The sequence below is a fragment of the Garra rufa genome, chromosome 3 (assembly GCF_049309525.1).
Source record: "Garra rufa chromosome 3, GarRuf1.0, whole genome shotgun sequence".
Lineage (NCBI taxonomy): Eukaryota > Metazoa > Chordata > Actinopteri > Cypriniformes > Cyprinidae > Garra > Garra rufa.
The window spans coordinates 55773392-55800339 of NC_133363.1; the positions used below are offsets into that span (position 1 = coordinate 55773392).

At 34.9% G+C, this 26948-nt stretch overlaps 1 protein-coding gene across 1 annotated transcript in view; it reads right to left on the reverse strand.

Annotated features, from left to right (window-relative positions):
- The window catches only part of LOC141331667 (insulin-like growth factor 1 receptor), a 27553-nt gene extending 1695 nt beyond the window's left edge, over positions 1-25858 (reverse strand). The window contains exons 1-3 of the mRNA XM_073836705.1: positions 25764-25858; positions 22115-22227; positions 3695-4255 (exon numbers count right to left, since the gene is read on the reverse strand). Of these exons, the coding sequence (XP_073692806.1) occupies positions 3695-4255; positions 22115-22227; positions 25764-25858 (769 nt within the window). The remainder of the gene's footprint in view (positions 1-3694; positions 4256-22114; positions 22228-25763) is intronic.
- Between the last annotated feature and the right edge of the window lie 1090 nt (positions 25859-26948).

The window sequence follows — 26948 nt, forward strand, 5'->3', positions numbered from 1 at the left end:
ACATCTCTTTAACAAATTTGCTTGTTTTATTTATCCGGTTCACCTCTGTTGTCGGGAACTCAACATCTGAACACTTCCGGACACAAACTTCCCTTCAGACAAGGCTATTATCTTCAAAGTCTAGCGTATGCGAAACCCCCTGCGACGACCAGACTCCGTCTTTCATTGTGAACATGAGGCAAAGGAAAAGCCAAACACAGACAAACACACCCTGCAGCAAACTTGCTTTTTCTTCTTTACTGTAATTTATGAATCAGCCAAGATATAAAGCCTACAGGTAGAGAATGAATGCTGGATGACCCTGCTCTACTTAACCGTGCAGAGAAAAGCATTGTGTTGACAGATGCCTGGATTGAAGGAGATCACTGACAGACAGACAAAACGTGCAATTCAAAAGAAACTGGTGATGAAATGCTTTGATTCATGCACAACATAGAAAAACACTGAGGGTATTGCGAAATGCAGCAATTCATAACTCAACGCAAGTTGCATTCTCAGCATTACCACAAGAGGCGCCATGGCGGCCATTAGCGTGAACTTGTCTTCTACATTTAAATTACTCTTTCAGGGGAGCATTTCCCAAAAGCATCATCAAACTGTGGTTGCAATGTTGCTGTTACCAACATAGTTCAACGAATCAGCGCTTCCAACAAACATTCGCAAACAGCATTGCATAGCTTTGTGGTTGCAACTACAGTCTTAACCTATGGTTAGAAGCATATTTTCTTTTTGTTTACAACATGTGGATGTAAACAGATTGGCAAAATGACAAACATTACAATCTATGTTTTTCATTGAGTGGTTAATAAAATGGAATTCAACACATGAATGATGTTTGTGTCATTTAACATTTTAATTATTGCAAAGTTTGCATTTCACTGTTATATTGTGGAATACTAAATCAGTTGTTGTTGAAGTGATACAAGTAAACGCATGTTCACATTTAGTCTAGAACTACAGTAAGCATCATGTTTACACGCCACACACAACTCCTTTGCAGTTACTCCCGATTTCTCTCAACATGCAGAGCTGTTAGTCAATAAATACGAAAACAGCTGGCATTACTTATTTAAAAAAGTAACTAGTTACTTGAAAAAGTAATCTGATTACATAACTCCCATCACTTGTAATCTGTTACCCCCAACAATGCATCAGTAAGTGTCATTACTTAGTTGGAAAAAGTAACCCAGATATTTTCTTGTAAATTTTTAAAAAAGTAATGCAATACCTTACTAGTTACTTGAAAAAGTAATCTGATTACTTAACTCCCGTTACTTGTAATGCTTTACCCCCAACACTGTCAGTAACTGGCGTTACTTATTTGAAAAAGTAACTCTAAAGTAACTGTAAATTTAAAATTTAAAAAGTAATGCAATACCTTTTAGGTATAACTTTAAAAAACAAAAACTTGAATTTAACAAACAAAAAGTGTTCCAAATATATCTCTAAATTAACTTTATAAACTAAAGGAACGAAAATAAATGTAATCACTTTGCTATTAAAAACAGCAGCTGTGTAATGAGGAAGAGAAAGAGAAAAAAAGACAGTCGGACTGGAAATTCAGTCGGCCAAAAATTGATGAGCTGTCGGACATTTTTACAAGGAATGTTTGTTTAATAGCCTATTTAATACTCTTAGGCTACTTTCTTAATTAAATATATTATTTCTTTGATTTATTTTGGCATTTTTAGGCTGCTTGTTCGCTGACTGAAGTAGGCTATATATAAAAAAACAACGTGCCACCGTCACAGCCCTATTCAAAACTGAGACGATTTCACCTCAGCAGAACTCCTCTTTCTCCTTACGGTTGTGGTATGTTTTCGACACATTATACAGACAGACAGTGTTACAAAAACTATAGAAGTAGTTTTCTCCATCTCCACTATCCAACGACCCGTACAGCAGCTGTTTTGCGATCGAGCATTGGCTGCTGTGAAAGTACGCTAGCCATAGTAGGCTTAAATATCAAACATGTTTGATATAAATCGGGGCAGCATATATATATAATGTAGAAACGGTACTTTATGCTCAAATGTTCCAGTTTTGCGCATATGTTAAATTCGCATTTTTGGATGGAAACACAGCTTATGAGGTGCCGAACTCTGCTGGCATCAGTGCGGGAGAGAGACCGAATGTGTCCACTCCGCTCTGCGCTCAATTTTTTTTTAAAATATATATAATAACAACCAAATGTCTCTGCGTCGCGCGACACAACGAATCGATTATGAAATTCGTTGCCAACGCTTTTAGTAATCGATTTTTATCGATTCGTTGTTGCAGCCCTATCCCGTTACTTGTAATGCTTTACCCCCAACACTGTCAGTTACTTACTGGCGTTACTTATTTGAAAAAGTAACTCAGATATTTTCTTGTAAATTTAAAAAGTAATGCAATACCTTACTTGTTACTTGAAAAAAGTAATCTGATTACTTAACTCCCGTTACTTGTAATGCTTTACCCCCAACACTGTCAGTAACTGGCGTTACTTATTTGAAAAAGTAACTCAGATATTTTCTTGTAAATTTAAATAGTAATGCAATACTTTACTAGTTACTTGAAAAAAGTAATCTGATTACATAACTCCCATTACTTGTAATCTGTTATCACCCAAACACTATGTCAGTAACTGGTGTTACTTATTTGGAATAAATAACTCAGATATTTTCTTGTAAATTTAAATAGTAGTGCAATACCTTACTAGTTACTTGAAAAAGAAATCGGATTACGTAACTCTGGTTACTTGTAATGCGTTACCCTTAACACTGTGTCAGTAACTAGCATTACTTATTTGGAAAAAGTAACTCAGATATTTTCTTGTAAATTACAAAGTACTGCAATACCTTACAGGGCTCTACGCTTACTTTTCTTGTTAGGAGCACAGTCAAAATTTTAGGAGCACATTCTATCTAAACAATAATCAAAAAATCTGATACAAAATTAGCTTTCCCATTACGAGGTGATATTTAACTCCTTAAAGTGATTTACAGGGGATTTTTGTTTTTACCTTTGTTTTTACCTTTTCATATGTTTACTGAGGCTCAGAGGTGGCATGAGTGCAATCAAATCCATAAATTCATGTTGAGATTAATGTTTTAAAAATAACATTTTGAATACAGAAATATTAAAGATTTAAATAACTGAAAAGATGTGCCAGCAGGTGGCGGCAATACACTGATTTAATTACTGAATCATATAATTCATTTGATTCGTTCGAACGGATGGCTCATTCATAAATAAAGCAAGTGAATATCTGTATGAATGGGAAATTGAAGCATTTCACTAGATTTGTTTAAAAACGCACGTTTCATTCATAAACGAAACACCGCTGTATTTGAATGGAGATGCACAGCGGCTCAGTTGTGACTTGTTTCAGACTACTTTTGTAAATTTAAAAAGTAATGCAATACCTTACTAGTTACTTTAAAAAGTAATCTGATTACATAACCCCCGCTACTTGTAATCTGTTACCCCCATTAAATTAAATGTTTATAAAACCAGATCTAAATTCCACTTGGGACGTTATATGTAAAACAGCACACAAAATGCACAATACTGCCAATATTCACCTACTCTTAATTTCTTTACTATAGCATCCAACATCCAAACATAAGACCACACTGTCTGAAAAAATGGATCACATCTTAACAGCTGGCCTACAAACCAGGCAAATACTAAAAAACACCCAGCAACTCACCTTTCTGGCAATGGTTGGAGGTCCAGCATCTGTAATTGTCATTGCCGTTGAAGTTCGTCTTGATACACTGAGGGTTGTCCTCCATGATTCCCGGGCAAACATCTCCACACTCCTTGGACTGTTTATTTCCAGCAATGTAATTGTTAAATTCAGCATCCATAATGAGAGACCAGTCCACGGAATCCAGGTAGCAGAGCTCGGGATTCTTCTCGATTCGTATCGCACCCCTCGTGATGTTCCGCAGGTTGTAAAGGCCGATGTCCTTCAGGCTGGTTAACTCAAATAGGACCAGGGCGTAGTTGTAGAACAGATTACGGCCTCGGATCACGGCGAGGTTTGGAAACAGGGTGCTGAGGCTGTCCAGCCCGGATACGCGGAAGAGGAGAAGGTAATCCGTAATCATGGTCAGTTTGGGGAAACTGAGGGTGCGGAAGACCTCCTGGTTGTTATTGTTTTTGCCTCCGATGAGGAGAATCTGCAGGTATCCCTCAACCACCGTACAGTTCTCCAGCCGCTTGAAATTACTGATGTCATTGCCAATGTCAATGCCTGGACCACAGACTGCAAGGAGGAATACAGAAATCATCACATGATAATCAATGCAGATTGTAATATTCAAGTCACAGATGACTTAAAAAAAAAAAAAAAAAAAAAAGTGACCTTCAAAATTTAAATGAATAGTTGGATTCATGGAAACGTAACAATCTGGAGGTGATTCTTTTCTGTTATGGATCTTAGTCAGGGGTAGACAGGTTTAATTTGATGCGTATGTGAAGGAAATTTATATAGTCACTGAACAGACTGTACAAGTTTCCCTCACATACGCATCAAATTAGTTGTACTAGAGTCTTAAAGAGACAGAATGCTCAAAAATATGCTCAAAATGTACTAATCCTGTATGACTTTCAAGAGTTTTTGTCAATACAATGAAATTCAATGGGGTTCAATGTTGTTTGTGTTCAAAATAGGGGTGGGTGATATGGCGAAAACATCACATCATGATTTTTTTCAGAAATATCACGATTCACGTTTTTAATCACGATTCTTTTTCATGTTTGGTTTTACTATTTTGCAAGTTGTCTGAGCAGCACAGCCAAACTAATTTCCCTATTCTAAAACCAAAGCCTTACAAGGTAACAAAATAAACAAACTTTACATTTTCAGGTACAGTAGGTGTACTAAATAGAGGTTTGGGACACCATCTAAAAATTAAAATTAGCAGCAATTGTTTGTTTTTAGTTTATTTGTGTTTTTCCTCTCTTTCCTTCGGTAGAAGCACCATGCACATTTTACTTCCCTCTTTTCCTCACTTTAAAAATCTTGTAAAAGTACAGTATGCATTTTACTGTAACTTTAAAATCAGCTGCTATGCGACGTCAAGCACTTTTTTCCCTCATTTCCTCACTCACTTGCTTTTAAATAGCTTGTAAAAGCGACATGCACGTTTTACTTTCACATTTAAATTAAATTAGCGTAAAGTGATGAATTTTAATTAACAAAACGAATAAAAGTACACAATGTTATATGCCTAATATAAAATAATAAATAAATTACACAAAGTTTAACCCTTTAGAACGTACGATCACACGGTGTGATTTGTCTTGGCTGGTCCCTGAAGCGTACGATCACACCGGTGTGATTCGAACGTTCGCCGCATCACGTGATCAGCTGCTGAACTCAAATCTGTTTTGGCGCTTTTGCTGGCTCTGGTGTGTTCACACGGGGCGCAAGCGTCAACGCTTAACGGAAGGCGTGGCTGACGTTTATGGTCATAGCAGCGTCAGCCAATAAAATGCTGCTCTTGAACAAGATGAACGTGATTGGCTGCCGCCTGGCCACTGTATTTGCATAGAGCGATCTGATTGGCTGACGCGGCGCTTCACTGGCGTTGCTCGCGGCAGAAGTTGAACATTTCTCAACTTCTGTCGCGAGCAACGCGAGTGAAGCGCCGCCGACGGATCCACAATTCCTTTCGGCAAAGCTTGGCGTCACCCATTCAAAGTCAATGGGAAGCGTTGACGCTTGCGCCCCGTGTGAACACACCGTGAGCCAGATCGGACGCGCTGAGTGCTTGTCATATTATCACAACTATTCAGTGTTTTCAACCATATAATGCTTATTTTAGGTTTCAGACATTTAAATAGACATAAGTACTAGCAAAACCATACATTTATAGTTTGTAAAATACACACTGATGTCTATGGAAGCGGCAATAATGATCCTACAAATATATTCTGACAGCATAATCTATTGATATCATATACAGATTATGCAGGTAACTATAAAGTTCACTCTCCTCTTCTCCCAGCTCACCAGAGACTTACTTTAATGTCTTTCGGGAGTAGAGGATGCATTTGCGTGTGTTAAATCCCACAGCTCGGATTCAGCGCGAACAAACATGGCGGCGCTCATCACCCGGTATAGATTAACTAACGCGGTCATAATAAAAGTATTTGGATTTTTAAATACATTTACTTGCACATATTTCGAAATCGGAATATCAGATATTTCAAAATATAGCGAGCATGCTTGTGAATATTAATAATAAAAAAGGGAAAACGAAATAAAAGCGATCCAGTGCTGTTGTGGCTGCGGTGTGTCACATGACGCGTCGCCATGGAAACAATAATGCCAAACATTCCAAAATAACGGTCGCCTAAAAAAACTCACTCTTTGGGGTTAGATAGAATATTTTAAACTCACCTGTGAAAAGGTTAAACAGGTACACACAAAATTAAAAATAACTAGTAACCAGTGGAACCAAATAAGTAACGTAAAATGTTCATTAGCTAAACAAATAAGAAAGCCTGGAGGCATGGAATACACCTTGATGTAATATAAAAATAAAAAATAAAAAAAAAATAGACAGTTTAAATAAATAAAAATCAGCAAACACTGTGGAACCAAATAAATATGAAATCCACTATTGCCTTAGATAAATGGCAGAAGTCAACAGGCTTTTGCATTTAGTTTTAAAACTCTTCCACCATTGTCTTGTCTTTCTCACCTCTGTCTTCTTGTCAGACAGCTCGACTCACTCTCTTTACTTTATAAATTAAATCTGATCTGTGATACGACTGTCTTTAGGCAAACTGCATAGAACAGCCGCGTTCAATTTTAATTGTATTGCCTCTTCTCTACCTGAACTAAATGATTTTTACTACTATAAAAAATGCTGTGGGGGCGGTGCCTTGGTGGACAAGTTACAAAATCGATGTTGCAGACTCACACCGGTTTCACCGTCAACACCAACTATCGAAGCAAGCCTAACACCTTCTGAGTAATTTTTTGGTGCATTGTCCCTTTAATGGCAATTAAAGGCTTGAGCCAAGTTTTCATGAGTTGTATAAGAAAAAATGCTGTCCTTGACACGTAAAATTATGTCTGATTGTTCCCATATTCTATATGAGGAATATTAACTTTTGCCATCAAATAGAAGACTGAGAGTACCATATGCTAGAATGAATAGATTACGGAAATCTTTTGTTCATCAGTCAGTAAAACCAATTAACCAGAACTGGGGGGTCAAAGTAGGCAGTAATATTCGGAGGAATGGAGGGTACTTAAGTATTTGAACAGCAGATGGATTTGTATTGACATGTATGTGTATTGTGTATTGTGTAATGTGTATTGTTGTGAATTAATGTTAGACAGTAAACGCAAATAGGATGCAAGACCATTTTTGGAAGAAATTCCAACAATAAAGTGAAATTGAATTGAAATTGAACTGAATAGGCAGCATGTTTAGTTCTGTCGCTTTAAGAGCAGCACGCATCTAATATCTACAGGCGCGTGTCCGTTTTTCTCTCAGCTGCGTACTTTCACTTTAGACATAACTAACTGTGTTTATATGTAATCCTTGTGTGGATTACATATACAGTATTGACAGTATTAGTGAACCAGACGTGAAAGATAGCTTAGTCCAGTAATCAGGTGCTGTTCGACAGGCTTTTAGCGTGAGCGCTTCAGGTCCCTGCTGAAAAAACCAGCATATGCTGGTTAGGTATGTTTTGGTGCTAAGATGCTGGTTTTAGCTGGTTTATGCTGGTCCTTTGCTGGTTTATGCTGGTCCCTTGCTGGTTTATGCTGGTCCTTAGCTGGTTAATGCTGGTCCTTTGCTGGTTTATGCTGGTCCCTTGCTGGTCATGTTGCTGGTTAATGCTGGTCCTTTGCTGGTTTATGCTGGTCCTTGACCAGCAACATGACCAGCATACACCAGCAAAGGACCAGCATTAACCAGCTAAGGACCAGCATAAACCAGCAAGGGACCAGCATAAACCAGCAAAGGACCAGCATAAACCAGCTAAAACCAGCATCTTAGCACCAAAACATACTTAACCAGCATATGCTGGTTTTTTCAGCAGGGGTGTACGTGCTAATGAAGCGCATGCCAGAACAGCGCGGACGGAAAAACGCTATTTACCGGCAATATTTTTCAAAATCAGATTGTGGAGGCATTTTATTCGTCCACGAGCAAAAATCATCATATCGCATACCCCAAATTTTAAATTACATTTTCATTTAATTTTTGGACCATACAATCAAATTCAATGGAGCTCAATGTTGTTTGCATCCCAATGTTCTTCAAAATATCTTCTTGTATGTTCCACAAAAAAAAAAAAAAAAGGAATAAGTGATCCTGTACCACAAAACCAGTAATAAGGGTACATTTTTTTGAAACTAAGAGATTTATAACTAATCTCACAAACTGAATAAATAAGTGTTCCATTGATGGACGGTTTGTTAAGATAGGACAATATTTGGCTGAGATATTATTTGAATATCTGGAACCTAAGGGAGCAAATAAAAATCTAAATATTGAGAAAATCACCTTTAAAGTTGTACAAATGAAGTTCTTACCAATGCATATTACTAATCAAAATTTAAGTTTTGATATATTCACAGTAGGAAATTTACAAAATATGTTCATGGAACATGATTTTTACTTAATATCCTAATGATTTCTGGCATAAAAGAAAAATCGATCATTTTGACCCATACGATGTATTTTTGGCTATTGCTACAAATATACCTGTGCTACTTAAGACTGGTTTTGTGGTCCAGGGTCACATATGAAATCCGAAACCAACCAAAGCATTTACACAACAATACAGAACGAAGACTAAAACTGAGTCAGACCGAGTAGACGTGAAACGTTTCAATCAACTGCAGTTTTTCTTCTGCCAGTGACACACTGTCATGAGGGAGTTTTATAAGACAGATTTTTGTGTTTTTATGACAAGTATCCTGAGATGAACATCTCTGCTTTCACTACCACCCATTAAGTTGTTTATTTTCCACAGAGCAATATGCCCACAAGCTAATCACAAAGAAAGATCCTAAAACATTTAGTCCAAGCTGAAAAATGAATCCTGGAAAAAGCAGGAAGATAATTATAGAGCTCTTGAATTATAGATCCTGAATGAAACTTTAAAAGATAACATTACCTAAAAGTTTATAACCCTTTAAATCTTAGATAACGCTCTCAGAGAGTCCAATCCGGCTCCATCCTCTCAAAGGTTTAGATCTTTTCTTTTTAATAGTCATCCTTAAATTCAGGTTCTAACAAGTATGCATGGGTGCATAGAAAATACAATTAAACTACGGCAAAAACAATCATCTTTCACCGCCTCGGAAGACAGACAGCACCCAGCCTGTCTGCGGACTCTAACATTTTCACACTGCTGAGTAAACAGTGCTATCTTTATTGCTTTGATGGCGCTCCAAATCTCATGTTTACATTTGATAACCCAATTCCAGCTTGCCATTGCGAACTCTCGTAGGTAGCAGAGTGGAGGCATTTGGAAATTAGGTCATAAACTGATATCATTGTTTAGAAATGAAGCAGAAAAAAAAAAAAAACACACTTAACCCAAGCTAGTAAATCCTAACACTTCAGATTCTACAACAAAACAGATTGCGACAGAAGGCTTTCACATGAACACGTAACCATGTAACAAGGCGACCTCTTATTTTTGCTAACAGAATGTCAGACTGTACTTTGATAGTTGCCTTTGCTCATAATTTCAATGCTGAACTCCTAAACTACCAGGCAAACATTTTTGAACGGTAAGATTTTAATGTTTTTTAAAGAAGCCTCTTCCCGTGCACCAAGTCCATAGTTATTTGATCCAAGGTACAGCAAAAGCAGTAATATTGTGTAATATTTTGACTATTTAAAATAACTGCTTTCTATTTGAATACATTTTAATATGTAATATATTCCTGTGATTTCAAAGCTAAATTTTCAGCATCATTACTGCAGTCTTCAGCGTCACATGATCCTTCAGAAATCATTCTAAAAAGCTGATTTGCTGTTCAAGAAACATTTATTATTATTATTATGAATATTTAAAACAATTTAGTACATTTTGTAACGTTATACACTATACCCTTCAAAAACTTGGAGTCAGTTTAATTTGTGGGTGGATGAAAATTATAGAAATTAATACTTTTATTTAGCAAGGATGCTTTAAAATGATCAAGATAAAGACATGTATAATGTTCCAAAAGATTTCATAGAAATGCTGTTCTTCTTAACGTTCTATTCTATTAATCAAAAGAAACCTCAAAAAAAATCTACTCAGCTGTTTTCAACATAACAATAATAGATGTTTTTGAGCAGCAAATCAGAATATTTGAATGATACTACTGTATCTGTAGCATCGTGTGACTGGAATAATGACACTAAAAATTCAGCTTTGAAATTACAGGAATAAAATACATTTCAAAGGAAACCTGATCATTTAAACTGGTTTTGCTGTACTTTGAATCAAATAAATGCAGGCTTGGTGAGCAGAAACTTAAAAAAACATAAATCTTACTGTCCAAAAACTTTTGACTGGTAGTGTATGTTTGCAAGCATCTCAAATGCATTACAAATATACAAATACATTTCTACAACGGTTTACATTTTTATGTCCCTATAAAATAAGTCTTAATGTACTTGAAGAAACTCAAAAATTACACTTCTAAAAACACAAAATCATATTAGTTAAAAATCACAAAATCAACTAAGGAGTGAATTGTAAATATTCAGTACAAATTTGGCTTTCTAAAATTATAACTGTCATTTCTTCATATTTGTCTTCCACCAGGCTAAACATATAGAGTGTTTTCACAATGCATCATCAATCAGCCATATTGGCGGCACTGAATGTAAAAAATGCCACTAAACCGAACAAAACTTGCATATTTTGCTAATTATTGCGGCTGGAAATGGTCAATTATTGTCATGTTTTGGGCTGTACTAATCGGTCTGACTGGGAAAAACATTTGGAGTACAACAGACTGCCAAAAGTTAAAACAAATCAGGGAGAAGAGTGCAAACAGTCTGAGGAACAAAAGGCATTTGTGGTTGGCCAAGCTGAACCAGGATTTCCAGAGCAAGAATCTTGACAACATTAAAGTTGTTCTTATCATTTCCGGTCAGGTACGTGATATATTAAGCTAATACTGTACCGCCTATTAACTTTTAGTTTGTCAAAATATTGCACCATTTCCTACTTACGAAGTCCTTCTCTATATGATTTAGCAGCTTCCAAATGTTTTTTCCGTGGTTTAGACAGCATAAATAAGCAGAAAAACATATTCAGTAGTACATTAACCTTCTAATCCATGCTGTTGTTTACATCCAAGTATCACCAATATGGACACGCATCGAAGTATCTGACCAAACCGTGACAGAAGTCCAAACCCTCTTGGGAATATTGCTTTAATTTAGAATCACTTAATAGATTTTCATCAAGACCACTTTTGGTCCTATGCAAAAGCAAGTTTTTTTATATGACATCCTCCTCCAAGAAGTGACCATTTTTAGAAGCAAAACAACAGCACAAACATTATTTTTAACAATTTAATTAACAAATTAATTTTTTATTAACAAGCGAATACAACACTCACACAAGAGATACACAGAAAAATGCAAACTGCTTTAAACCAACCAAAAAGGCAGATCAACAAATAAGCCAATGGTCTGGTCTCAACATAAGTCAACCAGTTAACCTGAGCCACATTTACACCCCACTGGGAATCTTTAACCATCCTGTGCCAAGGGAGACAGGTTATACTTAGGATTTCCACTGAGAACCTCGTCTGCCTCACTGCCCTGCAACCGCTGGGGTTAACAGTAAAACCCAATTACACAGACTTCACAAACTCCTCACTCTTCCAATCAACAGAACCCGGTCTGTTTTGCTAGAGCGGGTGTTTTTACACGTTCTATTTTAAAAACACAGATTTTTCCTCTCTCTCTTGATGAATCGGATGAATCAGGGGGTCTTATTTGCAGTTTACTTGGAAACATGGAAATTTTGTGGTGGTCAAACATGAAGGGAAGCAAAAAATTGCTATTCCCGGGGTATTGATTTTAAAGAAACAGAATAAAGAATATTAAACATCTTGCATGTTTTTCACATATGCATGTGCATGGTTTTGCTTAGAAAAACGATGGCAATTTGCATTGCCCGTGTGGGTTAAACTAATATCAATAACTCATTTCCAGTATGTTTGCATGCCATGGTTAATACCTCAAAGAAAGCATGCAAATGCAACACAGCATCATCAACATGAGACATACAGTAACAAGTAAACAAACTTCCCCCGCCGCACAGAGCATGTCAGTGTTATTCCAACATGTCGTCATCCAAAATCACTTTCATTTACTGGGAACCACATCACAGCAGCCCAACACATCCTTATAACCTAACAGTGACCGGCCCACCCCTGATAGCAATCTCGCTAACTGTAATCACACTTATCAATACTATCTGTTGGTTATGTTAACCAAAGTCAACAGATAATAATCTGTGGCAAATCTTTACAGCCTTCAGTGTCAAAGTGAAACTGATTTACCAAATCTACAACGGACTCTTAAGAGCTGTGAGATTACTAAAGTTGTACATGAACTGTGTTCAAGTTCAAACGCTTGCAAATCATTCACCGAGACGCATTAAAAATCAGAACTTGAGATATTCATTAGTGAGCACTTTATGTTATGTTTCAAAGACTGAAAGACAGGTTTGCATAGGGGCAAACACTAGTGCTTTTAACTAATCAAATCGATCAAAAACCTGTTGGTTTGTAACTTTAATAAAACAAGAAAACTCCCCCATGCTGCTAACATGGTGGTGATAACTCAAATTTGACTTTCAAACATCTGCTAAATGTTGATCTATATCTACAGGTGCACATAATTGCACTTGTGAACACAACTGTGACCCTGAACCATAAAAACAGTCGTAGCAATAGCCAACAATACATCGTAGGGTCAAAATTATTGATTTCTCTTTTATGATATTAAGTAAAAATCATGTTCCATTAAGATATCTTGTAATTGTCCTACTGTAAATATATCAAAACTTTATTTTTGATTAGTAATATGCAGTGCTAAGAAGACAACTTCAAAGGTGATTTTCTCAATATTTTGACTTTTTAGCACCCTCAGATTCTAGATTTTCAAATAGCTGTATCTCGGTCTCATAAAATTGACCCTTTTGGCTGGTTTTGTGATCCAGGGTCACAATACACCACACTAGACTCTTATTTTAGAATTATTTGATAGATACGGTAGTAAAATACCTATGAAATTGCTATTATTATGGCAGCGTTAGCATGACTAAACTTGACTTTGTTTGACTTTGCATAGCCAAAACACTCACAGACACTCATGTGATGCATAATAGGTGCTTGTTTCCAGTTGCTTTCTTTTACGAAACATTTAAAGAAAGGAAAGGAGGAAAAACATGCTAGTAACAGGTCTGGATTTTGAGCCAGTGCTCTTTGCAAATGAAAGCTTAAAACACTTTGAAAGCAAATTGAAAGTGAAGGTTTCTTAGATCAGCAACACTTCTTATCTAAATGCATCCATATCACTAGAATAACTTACTTTCTCCATGACAGAGTGTAGAGAGGACCAGGACCAGACCACAAAACAAGGTCCAATATCGCCTCTGTCTGCTAGACCTCATTCCTGTACAAAAACAAGGCAAACACTTGTTTAAAAAAATAAAGGGATTTAAAAATATATAGCAAAAGAAGGGGAGACGGCTCAACCCTTCAAAGTGGATGATGCTTGACTTTTGAAGTCTTCTATCTCAGTACAAAAATATCATCAAAGTTGGTTTATCCAGCTTGGTGCCTCCTTATGGAGGGGATGAAGAAAAAAAAATAGATACACAACAGCTGTAAATAATCAAACAATACCAAATTCTTCCATCTTCGTGGTGTTTTGCTGGGATTAATGACCCTCCAGACACCCTAGCGCGATTATCCAGAAGACTCAGCCCGCTCTGCCCTCACCATGAGGCGGATTCACCCGCACTGATTCTCGCGGTGCTTAAACGTGTTTAATATTATTTCTGGCAGCTTTTCCTCGTCGATATATGCGTAAACAACCAAGAAAAACACGTAACGGCTTGATAATCCGCAATTCCATGCTCCATGTCGTGGGAAAATATAGAAAAACACGTTGTAGCTCTCCTCGCAGGCTGCTTTTAGCTGTAACCCCGCTTAGATCCGCTGGCTAAAACAGTCTGGGCGAGTGTGCGTATGCGTGTGTGATCTTCATCAGCTGCAAGATGCCTAGCACTTCTCATCCAGCGTTTCCAAAGGCCTAAAATCGGTGGAGAAACTCCGAAAGATGCCAAATAATATCCGTCCAGGCTTTAAAATGGTTTCTCTCTGCCTCCCACCATCTTCAGTCTGAGATTTCAGACCTTGATTTTTTTTTTTTCCTTTCAAGACGCGGGCGATGGAGGACGAGGATGATGTGTGAAAGATCGGATCTGTGTTCGTTTAGGAGATGTGAAAGATGTTGAGTAGATCCCGTAGTCTCTCTCCGTTGAATTGACGCTGTAAACAAGGCTCGATCTCTCTCACACACACACTCATGCACTCACACACATAGTAGGCTAACGTTACGTTGGATAGAGGTGTGAGAGAAAGACCGGAATGGATCACGCACAGGGAAAAGGGATTGGGAGCTGATTTAGAAGGTTGCCAGGATTGGTGAAAACACTTGAGTGCTGCTGGCGGTGTCTCAATAGCTTTAGCTGCTTACTTGGAATAGATAACATGCTTGAGCTTCATAGGAGCGTGCTGCACTCTTATCAAGGGAAATATTTATGTAATTAATTTATATATTAATTTATTATAGTCACGTTTGGTTTTGATTTGGTTTGAACATTTTGAAATAGTATTTTCTTGGACTCAATCTTTTTTTATTTACAACTTTGGGAAATATTTTTTACAGTGTATATACCGAATTATATAAAACAATATTGCTATTGTATTTCTATAATGCATATCACAACTTCATATAACATATGTGACCCTGGACCACAAAACCAGTCATAAGTGTAAATTTGTCGAAATTGAGATTCTTACGTCATCTGAAAGCTGAGTAAATAAGCTTTCCATTGATATATTGTTTGTTAAAATAGGACAATGTTTGTCTGAGATACAACTATTTGAAAATCTGGAATCTGAGGGTGCAAAAAAATGTAAATATTGAGAAAATCGCCTTAAAAGTTGTCCAAATGAAGTTCTTAGCAATGCGTATTACTAATCAAAAATCAAGTTTTAATATATTTATGGTATAAAATTTACAAAATATCTTCATGGAACATGATCTTTACTTAATATGCTAATGATTTTTGGCATTAAAAAAATGATAATTTTGACCCATACTATGTATTTTTGGCTATTGCTACAAATATAGACCTGTACTAACTAAGACAGGTTTTGTGGTCCAGGGTCACATATTTCATATAATTTCATATATATGATTAAGTTCTTACAAATATAAGACTCTTAATAAGAGAAAAAACATGTTTTTATATTTATTTAAATCTAATTATTTGTTTGTTTGATTATTCATTTATTTAAAGACATTTTTCTACAAGAGAAAAAATATTATGAAAAGTTTTAATAAAAATAATGTTTTTACATTCCCACATAAGAATAACAATTTTTATTTTTTTCTACAAGATAATAATTATATTTATTTTTATTTATAATAATAATTATTATTTATTATAAAAAGTTAGCATTTTTACGTTTATTTTTAAAAAAGATTTTATTTATTTATTATTTTACATTCAGCAACACATAATAATTACAATATCTTGATGTGTTTTTCTACAAGATATAATAATAGTTTATAATATTTATTTATATTTGAAATTATAATAATTGTTATTTATTATAAAATTATCATTTTTTCATTTATTTTTAAAAACATTTATTTATTTTAAAAGAATATTGTTTATTATTATTATTATTATTATTATTATTTTACATTCTAATTATAATATTGAAATCTATTTTTCTACAATAGAAATAAAAAGTCGTAATTTTTACATTTATCTATTTAACATTCACACATAACAATAACAATGTCATTATGTATATTTTCTACAATAGATAATATTCATATGTATATTTATTTATAATATAATCATTATTAATTATTATAAAGTTATTATTTTACATTTATTTTTTTAATTAATTATTTATTTATTTTACATTCACACACAATAATTACAAATGCGTAATGTATTTTTATACAATAGAAAAAATATACGTTTAATTGTTTTACATTTATTTTACATTCACACAACAATAAAAAAAAATGTATAATGTATTTTCAAGATAAAATAATATTCATATTTATTTATATTTTTATTTATAATAAAATGTATTATACAATTTATATTTATTTATATTTTTTATTCATAATAATTATTAATTACAAAATGTTATAATTTTTTATTTTAAAAATATTTATTTATTTTTATTTACTCATTTATTTTACATCTACACATAATAACAATTTCATAATGTATTTTTTCTACATGAGATAATAATAATAATAATTACAATATTTATTTAATTTTTTATTAATAATTAGTATTTATTATAAAAAGTTATCTATTTATCATTCACACAATAACAATTTCAGAATGCATTTTTTTTAAAAGAGATAATAATATTTATAATATTATCTATATTTTTATTCATAATAATTATTATTATTTATTATAGTTATACATTTTCAATTTATTTAAAAAAAATATTTATTTTACCTTCACACATGACAATAATTTCGTAGTGCATTTTTTCTACAAGAGAGATAATAATAATAATAATAATAATAATATTTATAACATTTATTTATATTTTTATTTATAAAATCAAAAATTAAATATAACTGCAATATAAATTTAAAAATATAACATTTATTTATTTCAATTTTAATCACACAAAATAGCAAAAATGTTATGTATTTTTCCTACAATTCCTACTACAGTCTTAAACACACAGTAAACAGCAAGTTTATTGTCAGGCCTGTTTTGGGAATCAGACGCCGCACTTGTAATTTGGTCTCACAAAGCACACACTGTTTTGCTTGTGGGAAACATTCATGCAGTATGATGTCATACTGTAACATGACATCATTGCTTTTATCCATAATTAGTGCAAACTCATATAGCATGATTTTGCATGTTTTATTACAGAAATAAATACCAAATATATTATGTACGGTAAAATAGCAATATTACAATGTTCAAATAATACTATTTATACTATCACATAAGCACTAAACTATTTGATATATGAAACGTACAGTACAATACAATAAATTCTCTCTCGAACGCGAAGACAAATATTGCATAATTAATTTAAACTAGTTTACATTGGTCATGCTTTCCTTTAAAGAGCTCTTGGTTTGTTTTTGGGGCTTTGGTTGAGGTTGTAAGCACTCTGCTGTCGGTCTATTTCTCATCATTGAGTCATTGCTCAAATAACAGCCGGTTTGGGTTACTTACTGAAAGCACTATTAACTCAAAACCAAAAGCAATGGCTTTGGGCTGTGAGACAAATTATATACGTTTAACACTGACACATTATGAGTTCATCATAATGAATAGTTCCATTAAGCTGTTTTCTTTGAGACACGGCAAAACATGAGACTAAACGAATGACACATCGTGTACTCATACCCTACAAGTCTAGACAAGGAGCGCGCAGAGACGACGTTTTAGGAAAATGCTCTTAATATAAGTATGCTTCTGGCCTGGTATAGAAGTCTTAAGGAATAGTTCACCCAGAAAATGACAATTTGCTGAAATGTAACTTTTTTCCCGTCCGTCTTGTGAAGTGAAAAGCTTTGTTGTAAGAAACAAATCCATCATTAAGACGTTTTAACTTTTAACCATTGCTTCAGGCTAAAATACAGGAGTGGTGTGGATTACTTGTGGATTAATGTGATGTTTTAATCAGCTATTTGGACTCTCATTCTGACGGCACCCATTCACTGCAGAGGATCTATGGTGAGCAAGTGACGTAATATGACATTTTTTGTATCTGATGAAGAAACAAACTCATCTAGATCTCAGATGGCCGGAGGGTGAGTACATTTTCATAAATTTTTCATTTTTTGGGTCACTGAATAAAACTGCCATTGCTTTTTATAAAACAATTACTTTTAAAATTTCATCAGTAACGTTTTTGAGTGTGTGAGCATCTAGACAAAATCATTTTGCATAAGCTTTGAAGTTGTGGCAGAGCTTGTAAAACTGAACTAATTGTGCTTTGAAAATATATTTAATAATTCAATTTATTTACAATATGATGATTCATACAACATTTGTCACATAGGAGATGAAATATGTATTTAATAAGTATTTAATAAACAGCCGTAGACTTTTTTTCTCACAACTCTTGACTTTTTTTTCTCACAATTTTTTCACAATTCACAATTCTTACTGAGTTTATATTTTGATTCTCAATAAATAATGATAAATAATAAGTGTATAAAATAAGTGCTTAATCATTCATATTTTCAACCTTCTACAATATGCTGTCCGTCACAATAATATCATTTAAAAATACATCTAAAATAAAACAAAATGCGAGTTTACATCTTGCAATTCTGACTTTTCCGATTTTTTTATGAATTCTGACTTTACATTTCACAATTTAGTTTGTGTGTATGTTCCCACCAAATATAAAATAAAAAGGGTAATTCCAATTTCCATTTTTTTCTTAGAATTGAGAATTTATATTTCACAACTGGAAGATACAATCTCAGAATTCTTTGTGCTTCGAAAATATAAGCTAATTTAAATTGTTTACAATATGATGATTCATACAAAATTTGTCACATAGGAGATGAAAAATTAGTGAAAAAAAATATTTGAAGTATTTAATAAACAGCCATAGACTTTTTTCTCACAATTTGTTCACAATTCATAATTCTTACTGAGTTTATATTTTGATTTTTAATAAATAATGATAAATAATAAGTGTATAAAATAAGTGCTTAATCATTAATATTTTCAACCTTCCACAATATGCTGTCCATCACAATAATACTAACAACTATCATTTAAAAAAACATCTAAAATAAAACAAAATAAAAAATAAATTGCGAGTTTACATCTTGCAATTCTGACTTTTCAGATTTTTTAATGAATTCTGACTTTAATTTAATTCTGACTTTTCTCAGAATTGAGGTTTTATATTTCACAACTGGAAGATATAATCTCAGAATTCTTTGTGCTTCGAAAATATAAGCTAATTTAAATGATTTAAAATATGATGATTCATACAACATTAGTCACATAGGAAATGAAATATGAGTGACAAAAAATATTTGAAGTATTTAATAAGCAGCCATAGATATTCTTTTCTCACAATTCTTTCACAATTCTTACTGAGTTTATATTTTCATTTTGAATAATAATACTAACAACTATCGTTTAAAAATACATCTAAAATAAAACAAAATGTGAGTTTACATCTTGCAATTCTGACTTTTCCGATTTTTTATGAATTCTGACTTTACATTTCACAATTTAGTTTGTGTGTATGTTTCCACCAAATATAAAATAAAAAGGGTAATTCCATTTTTAATAAATAATGATAAATAATAAGTGTATAAAATAAGTGCTTAATCATTAATATTTTCAACCTTCCACAATATGCCGTCCGTCACAATAATACTAACAACTATCATTTAAAATACATCTCAAATAAAACAAAATGCGAGTTTACATCTTGCATTTCTGACCTTTCAGATTTTTTATGAATTCTGACTTTCTGACTTTTCTCAGAATTGAGAATTTATATTTCACAACTGGAAGATATAATCTCAGAATTCTTTGTGCTTTGAAAATATAAGCTAATTTAATTTATTTACAGTATGATGATTCATAAAGAATTTGTCACATAGGAGATAAAATACGATTGACAAAAAATTATTTGAAGTATTTAATAAACAGCCATAAACATTTTTTTTCTCACAATTCTGACTTTTTTCTCTCACAATTCTTACTGAGTTTATATTTTGATTTTTAATAAATAATAAGTGTATAAAATAAGTGCTTAATCATTAATATTTTCAACCTTCCACAATATGCTGTCCATCACAATAATACTAACAACTATCATTTAAAAAAAAAAAACTCAAATAAAACAAAATGAAAATACATTGCGAGTTTACATTTTGCAATTCTGACTTTTTTTTTAGATTGTTTTATGAATTCTGACTTTTCTCAGAATTGAGAATTTATATTTCACAACTGGAAGATATAATCTCAGAATTCTTTGTGCTTTGAATATATAAGCTAATTTAAATTATTTACAATATGATGATTCATACAACATTAGTCACATAGGAGATGAAATATGAGTGACAAAAAAATGTTTTAAGTATTTAATAAACAGCCATAGACTTTCTCACAATTCTGACTTCTCACAATTCTTTCTGAGTTTATATTTTGATTTTCAATAAATAATAAGTGTATAAAATAAGTGTTACGGGTGTGTGCAGGACGAGACGGTATTCAAACAAATAACTATATTTAATATCAATCTTCAAGAGGAACAAGGCAGGAACAGAGATCTTCACACACTTCAGACAACATTAAGGACCGACAATACACTGAACTCAAAGACAGACTTTTAAAGACCAACTAATCATTAAACACAGGTGACGGGAATAATCAAAGACAGGTGCAGGGAATGACAATAACGAGGGTAAAACCAAATGACACAGCTCTACAGGGGGAAACAAAAATGGAAGAAACCAAGTGGAAAACAGACATGAACGTAACATTACGCCCCCCTCTGCATAGGCGCGTCCTCGCGCCGTAGACAGAAAACAAAACAGACGAGAGGGGCGACAAAACAGGATAACAGAGTCAATAAAGGAGGAGGCTTGGGTTGAGGACGCAACCCCGGGAGGGGGACCAAAACAAGTCAACATAGTCCAAGGGGGCGACAACGGAGGGAGGAGCCAGGGAAAAAACAGGAGGGACCTGAAGCAGGAGAGCAGGACCCAGATCGCAGCCAGGATGACGGCCCACGGTGGAGCCGACGGAGGGAGGAGCCATGGTGGAAGGAGGACCGCCGACTCCAGGGGGCCGACCGACAGAGGCAGAGCAGTTGGTGAAGGAACCCGAGGCGGAGATGGAGAGCCGAGGGACCAGGGCGACACCGCGGATCCGGAGGGCCAAGGCGGAACAGGAGGCTCTGGCGGCTGAGGCGGAGGCGGAGATCCGGAGGTCCGCGGCGGAGCCGGAGCGACAGAGGACAAAGGCGACGCTGACGGGAAGGAGGAGCCTGACAGAGCCGGAGGGACGAGGCGAAGCCAGAGGAGTGGAGTCCCGAGGCGGCGGATCGTCGACGACTGACCAAGGCGGAGCCGGAAAGACGATGGAGCCCGGTGGAGCTGGTGGGTCGACGGTGGAGCTGAGGGCGTAGAGAGCAGTGGTGGAGCCGCAGGGTCGGAGGTCCGAGGTGGAGATCTGGGTTGCGAGGCTGGAGGCGGAGCTGAGGGATCCTCCAGCCCTGCCACCGATGTAGCATGGCAGCCCTGCGGCGAGCCCACTGCATGGATGGTGGGCTGAGGGTGAGCAAGGGGACTGGCTGATGAACTCAGGGACTCTGGACAGCTGGACGGAACCAGCGGGGACTCAGGATGGCTGGGCGGAACCAGCGGGGACCAGGCAGATTCAGACAGAAGAGGGCGGGTGGGAGGGAAGTTCATGCCAGCCAGTGGCTCAGAGAAAAAGTCTATTAAATCAGGCGTGTTATACTCCACAACTTCGGAGAAAAAGTCAATTAAGTCCCCAGAGATGTCTTCCAGCTCACCCCCAGCGGTGTTGCAGTGGGCAGGGCTCTCCATTTCCCTCACCTGCTCCACGTCGCAATCCACCGTCGCAGATGTAGAAACCGGCTCACGCACCTGATCAGTCGGAGAGGGCTCTGGCTCTGTCGCTCGCGGCTCTAGTCCCTCATCCGCAGTGTGCTCGGGTTTGTGCTCTGCGTGTCGGGGTGATGGTTTGCTGCTCTCTGGCTCAAGAGTGGGGCTGACGTCCTCCTCGATGAAGCAACCAGTCCAGGAAGATCTACAGGACGCCAGCACCCACTTGATGTATTCGGCGATGCTCTCTCGAGGACCCTCCCCGGACAGCTGCGCTTTGGTGGTGGTGTTAAGTCCCTTACGGTAGAACGTGCACAGGCAGCTGTCCGGGTAATGTGTCAGAGGTGCGAGGAACACAAAGTCTCTTGTGTGGTCCTCGAGAGAGCGGTTCCCCTGCTCCAGGAGGATAATGAGGACGTTGGGGTCATCCATGAGGGGAAAAAAAATAAATAAAACACTGATACAAAAAACGGAAAAGAAACGCAGGGGAAGACGCCGTGAACTGTTTCGGTTGGTCTTTCTGTTACGAGATGTGTAGAGCGAGACGAGACGATAGACGGTATTCAAACAAATAACTGTATTTAATATCAATCTTCAAGAGGAACAAGGCAGGAACAGAGATCTTCACACACTTCAGACAACATTAAGGACCGACAATACACTGAACTCAAAGACAGACTTTTAAAGACCAACTAATCATTAAACACAGGTGACGGGAATAATCAAAGACAGGTGCAGGGAATGACAATAACGAGGGTAAAACCAAATGACACAGTTCTACAGGGGGAAACAAAATGGAAGAAACCAAGTGGAAAACAGACATGAACGTAACAATAAGTGCTTAATCATTAATATTTTCAACCTTCCACAATATGCTGTCCGTCACAATAATATCATTTAAAAATACATCTAAAATAAAACAAAATGCGAGTTTACATCTTGCAATTCTGACTTTTCCGATTTTTGATGAATTCTGACTTTACATTTCACAATTTAGTTTGTGTGTATGTTTCCACCAAATATAAAATAGAAAGGGTAATTCCAATTTCCATCTTTTTTTCTCAGAATTGAGAATTTATATTTCACAACTGGAGGATATAATCTCAGAAATCTTTGTGCTTTGAAAATATAAGCTAATTTAAATAATTTAAAATATGATGATTCATACATATGAGATGAAATATGAGTAACAAAAAATTATTTTAAGTATTTAATAAACAGCCATAGACATTTTTTCTCACAATTCTGACTTTTTTTCTCACAATTTTTTTCACAATTCACAATTCTTACTGAGTTTATATTTTGATTTTGAATAAATAATTATAAATAAGTGTATAAAATAAGTGCTTAATCATTCATATTTTCAACCTTCCACAAAATGCTGTCCATCACAATAATACTAACAACTATCGTTTAAAAATACATCTAAAAATAAAACAAAATGAAAATAAATTGTGAGTTTACATCTCGCAGATTTTTTATGAATTCTGACTTTAATTTAATTCTGACTTTTCTCAGAATTGAGAATTTATATTTCACAACTGGAAAATATATTCCAGAATTCTTTGTGCTTCAAAAATATAAGCTAATTTAAATAGTTTACAATATATTGATTCATACAAAATTTGTCACATAGGAGATGAAATATGAGTGACAAAAAATGATTTGAAGTATTTAATAAACAGCCATAGATATTTTTTTAACTGGCTGAATTTATCAGCTGCTCCACAGCGTTCAACACTCACTAGATTTTCCGTGCAATAACTATCACGGAGTGATTAATATCAGCTGAGGAAAATCAAGTCATGCAAATGTGTTGAAGATTACAAAACAAGGAAAATCTGAAGCACTTACACATTCAAATGCAATGTTCAGTGTAGACAAATTAGCCCTGACTCTTACTGACTGAACATCATACTCTATATCAACAAAACTGTACCATCTCATAAAGGCTGTGAAAAACAAATCTGTTCTGGAATCACTTTATTAGGTTCGTTATTAGGAAAAGTGTGAAATCTTATCTAATATATATATACATTTTACATTTGATTTTAGTACTTATTGATTTTGCTCATAACACCAAACACAAAACAAAGAAAAAAAAAACTTTGAAAAGATACACAGAACAGAATCAAAGCATACTATAACCATAACAATATTTGAGCAGGTGAACCAGCAACAAATGTATAGGTCTTGTGTAAGTAAATATTTATACATATTCACATACAGTATACATTTTAAATGATTAATATAAACATATAAACTAAAACCAAATATGACTAGAATTTATAATAATAATTTAAAAATATGTCTACAGTAAAACAAAATGCTTTCAATAAAAATGATTTATATTTATACAAATAAATAATAATATAAAATGTAATCAAATCAAAAACACATTCAATAAACAAACAAACAAATAAATAAGTAAAATAATAAGTGCTTAATCTTGAATTTTTGCATCCTCCCACAATATGTTGTCCATAACAACAATCATTTAAAAAACGCATCTAAAATAAAACAAAATGGAAATAAATCATTTTGGTTTACATCTCACAATTTGGACTTTTCGTCTCAGAATTGTAAGTTTATATCTCACAAATGTAAGTTTACATCTTGTAATTCTGACTTTTCTGATTTTTTTCTAAATTCTGACTTTATATCTCATAAATTTGTTGTCTGTGTGTGTTTCCACCAAAGAATATAAAATAAGCAGGGTAATTGCAACCTTTTATCTCACAATATTGACTTTTTTTCTTAGAACTAAGAGTTTATATCTCTCAATTGTGAGTTTACAGTTCTTGCAATTCTGACTTTTCAGATTTTTTCTGAATTCTGACTTTAGATCTCACAATTTCCTTGTGTGTGTATGTGTGTGTGTGTGTGTGTGTGTGTGTGTGTGTGTGTGTTTCCACCAAAGAATATAAAATAAACAGGGTAATAGCGACTTTTTTTCTCAGAACTGAGAGTTTATATCTCACAATCGCAAGTTAACATCTTAGAATTCTTTATTCATTCTACAAAAATAACTATATATTGAATAGTTGAATAGTTATCAATTAATCGCAGCATGAAAATTGATACCGGCATATCCCTATGCAATTTGCATATTTTTACTTTTATTATTTAAAGAAACCAATGTATCATTGACATCTGTGGCAATGAGAAAAGCAATAAAAGTTTTTAGGAAGAGTGTTTTCAGCTTGTTTTTTATTTCTATATAAAATTATGGCATGCAGTTGCTTCAAACAATGGTATATTGTGTTATGTAATGGCAATTACAATTTCAAGGTCTTGTCTTAATTGTGCAGCCCTAATTTCTATGATTATTTTCAGGCCTCCACATCACAGACGGGTCCCCTAAATTTTGGAGTATATTAGGTAGAGACAGGGGTCAATAGTCTGAATGGGCATTATTGCTTTAGAGATGGTCCAAAACCAATTCTTAATTTATATTTACTTCGGATGCTGAAGATCATGATTTAACCCTGTGGCTGATACGGTGCGTTTTCAAACAAACAGGAAGATAGAGAGCACAGCGAGCTCGGGGTTTGTTTGGATGTTGGTGGTCCTTTCTCTAATGAAATAAGAAAAGCCTTTTTGCTGAAGTATAATCTGTGACAGTCTTGATTATCAGCATAATTACTGAGCTCTTTGGGCCCAAAGAGGAGAGCACAAAAGAACTGTGTTAACGCGGCACAAATAACTGGATCCTGGCACACACATTTAAGGCCTTGTCACATTTGGAAAATTATAGGGAGAGAGCACACATACACCCATTAAACAATGGACTGTACATCCACGGCCACCCAAGACTACGACGGCAGCGATCCGGCCTCGAACCAGCACAAACTGTACCGGCGTGCCCTTCCGATCTCCCCCACCCGCTCGGTGTTTTGCCTGTCCTCTCGCATTTGTTCAATCCTCATAAACCGTCCCCATAAAGACGGCATACAGCCCACCTACCTCGAGCGCCTCTTGTTGGTTTAATTCCCTCTCTGCGCTCAAGTGGAAATAAATGTGTTTACCACCAGCGGGTCACACATGCTAATGAGCCGCTGTTTGTTTTTCAGGAGGAATGGAATTTGGGATGAGATGGGAAAAGGGGTGAAAAATTAGAAATCTGCCCCAATCCAAATATCTCCTTACGCTCCTAAAAATAAATGTTGTTTATTGACATCAATGGTTCCACAACCAGAACCATTATTCAGGGAAAGTTTCCATTTCAGGAAAGGTTCAAAAATATACTTTAGATTACTAAAATGTTCTTCAAACTAGCCACATATTGTGGCTAAATACTGTTGTCAATTCACCTTTTAGTGCTTAAGTTAACATCTTATAATTTCAATTTCAACTTTTTTTCTCTGAATTGTGAGTTTGGATTTTGCAATTCTGACTTTTCAGATTTTTTCTCAATTCTGACCTAACATCACAGTTTAGTGTGTGTGTGTGTGTGTGTGTGTGTGTGTGTGTGTGTGTGTGTGTGTGTGTGTGTGTGTGTGTGTGTGTGTGTGTGTGTGTGTGTGTGTGTGTGTGTGTGTGTGTGTGTGTGTGAGTGTGTGTGTGTGTGTGTGTGTGTGTGTGTGTGTGTGTGTGTGTGTGTGTGTGTGTGTGTGTGTGTGTTTCCAATACAGAATTTAAAAAAAGGGTAATTGCAACTTTTTATCTCACAAATCTGACCTATCAAATCTGAAAATAAAAATGTAATTAAGACCTTTTATCTTTATCTAATTCCTCATTTTTAATCTCACAGTTTTGAGTTTTTTCACAATTCAGATTTTTTTTTTTTTAATTTTGCAATATTGATTTTCTTTCTCAGAAGTATAAATTTACAGCTTGCAAAGTTTTTTCCCCACCACAAAATAAAAAAATAAAAAGGGTAATTGCAACTTTTTATCTCACAAATCTGACCTATCAAATCTGAAAATAAAAATGTAATTAAGACCTTTTATCTTTATCTAATTCCTCATTTTTAATCTCACAGTTTTGAGTTTTTTCACAATTCAGATTTTTTTTTAATTTTGCAATATTGATTTTCTTTCT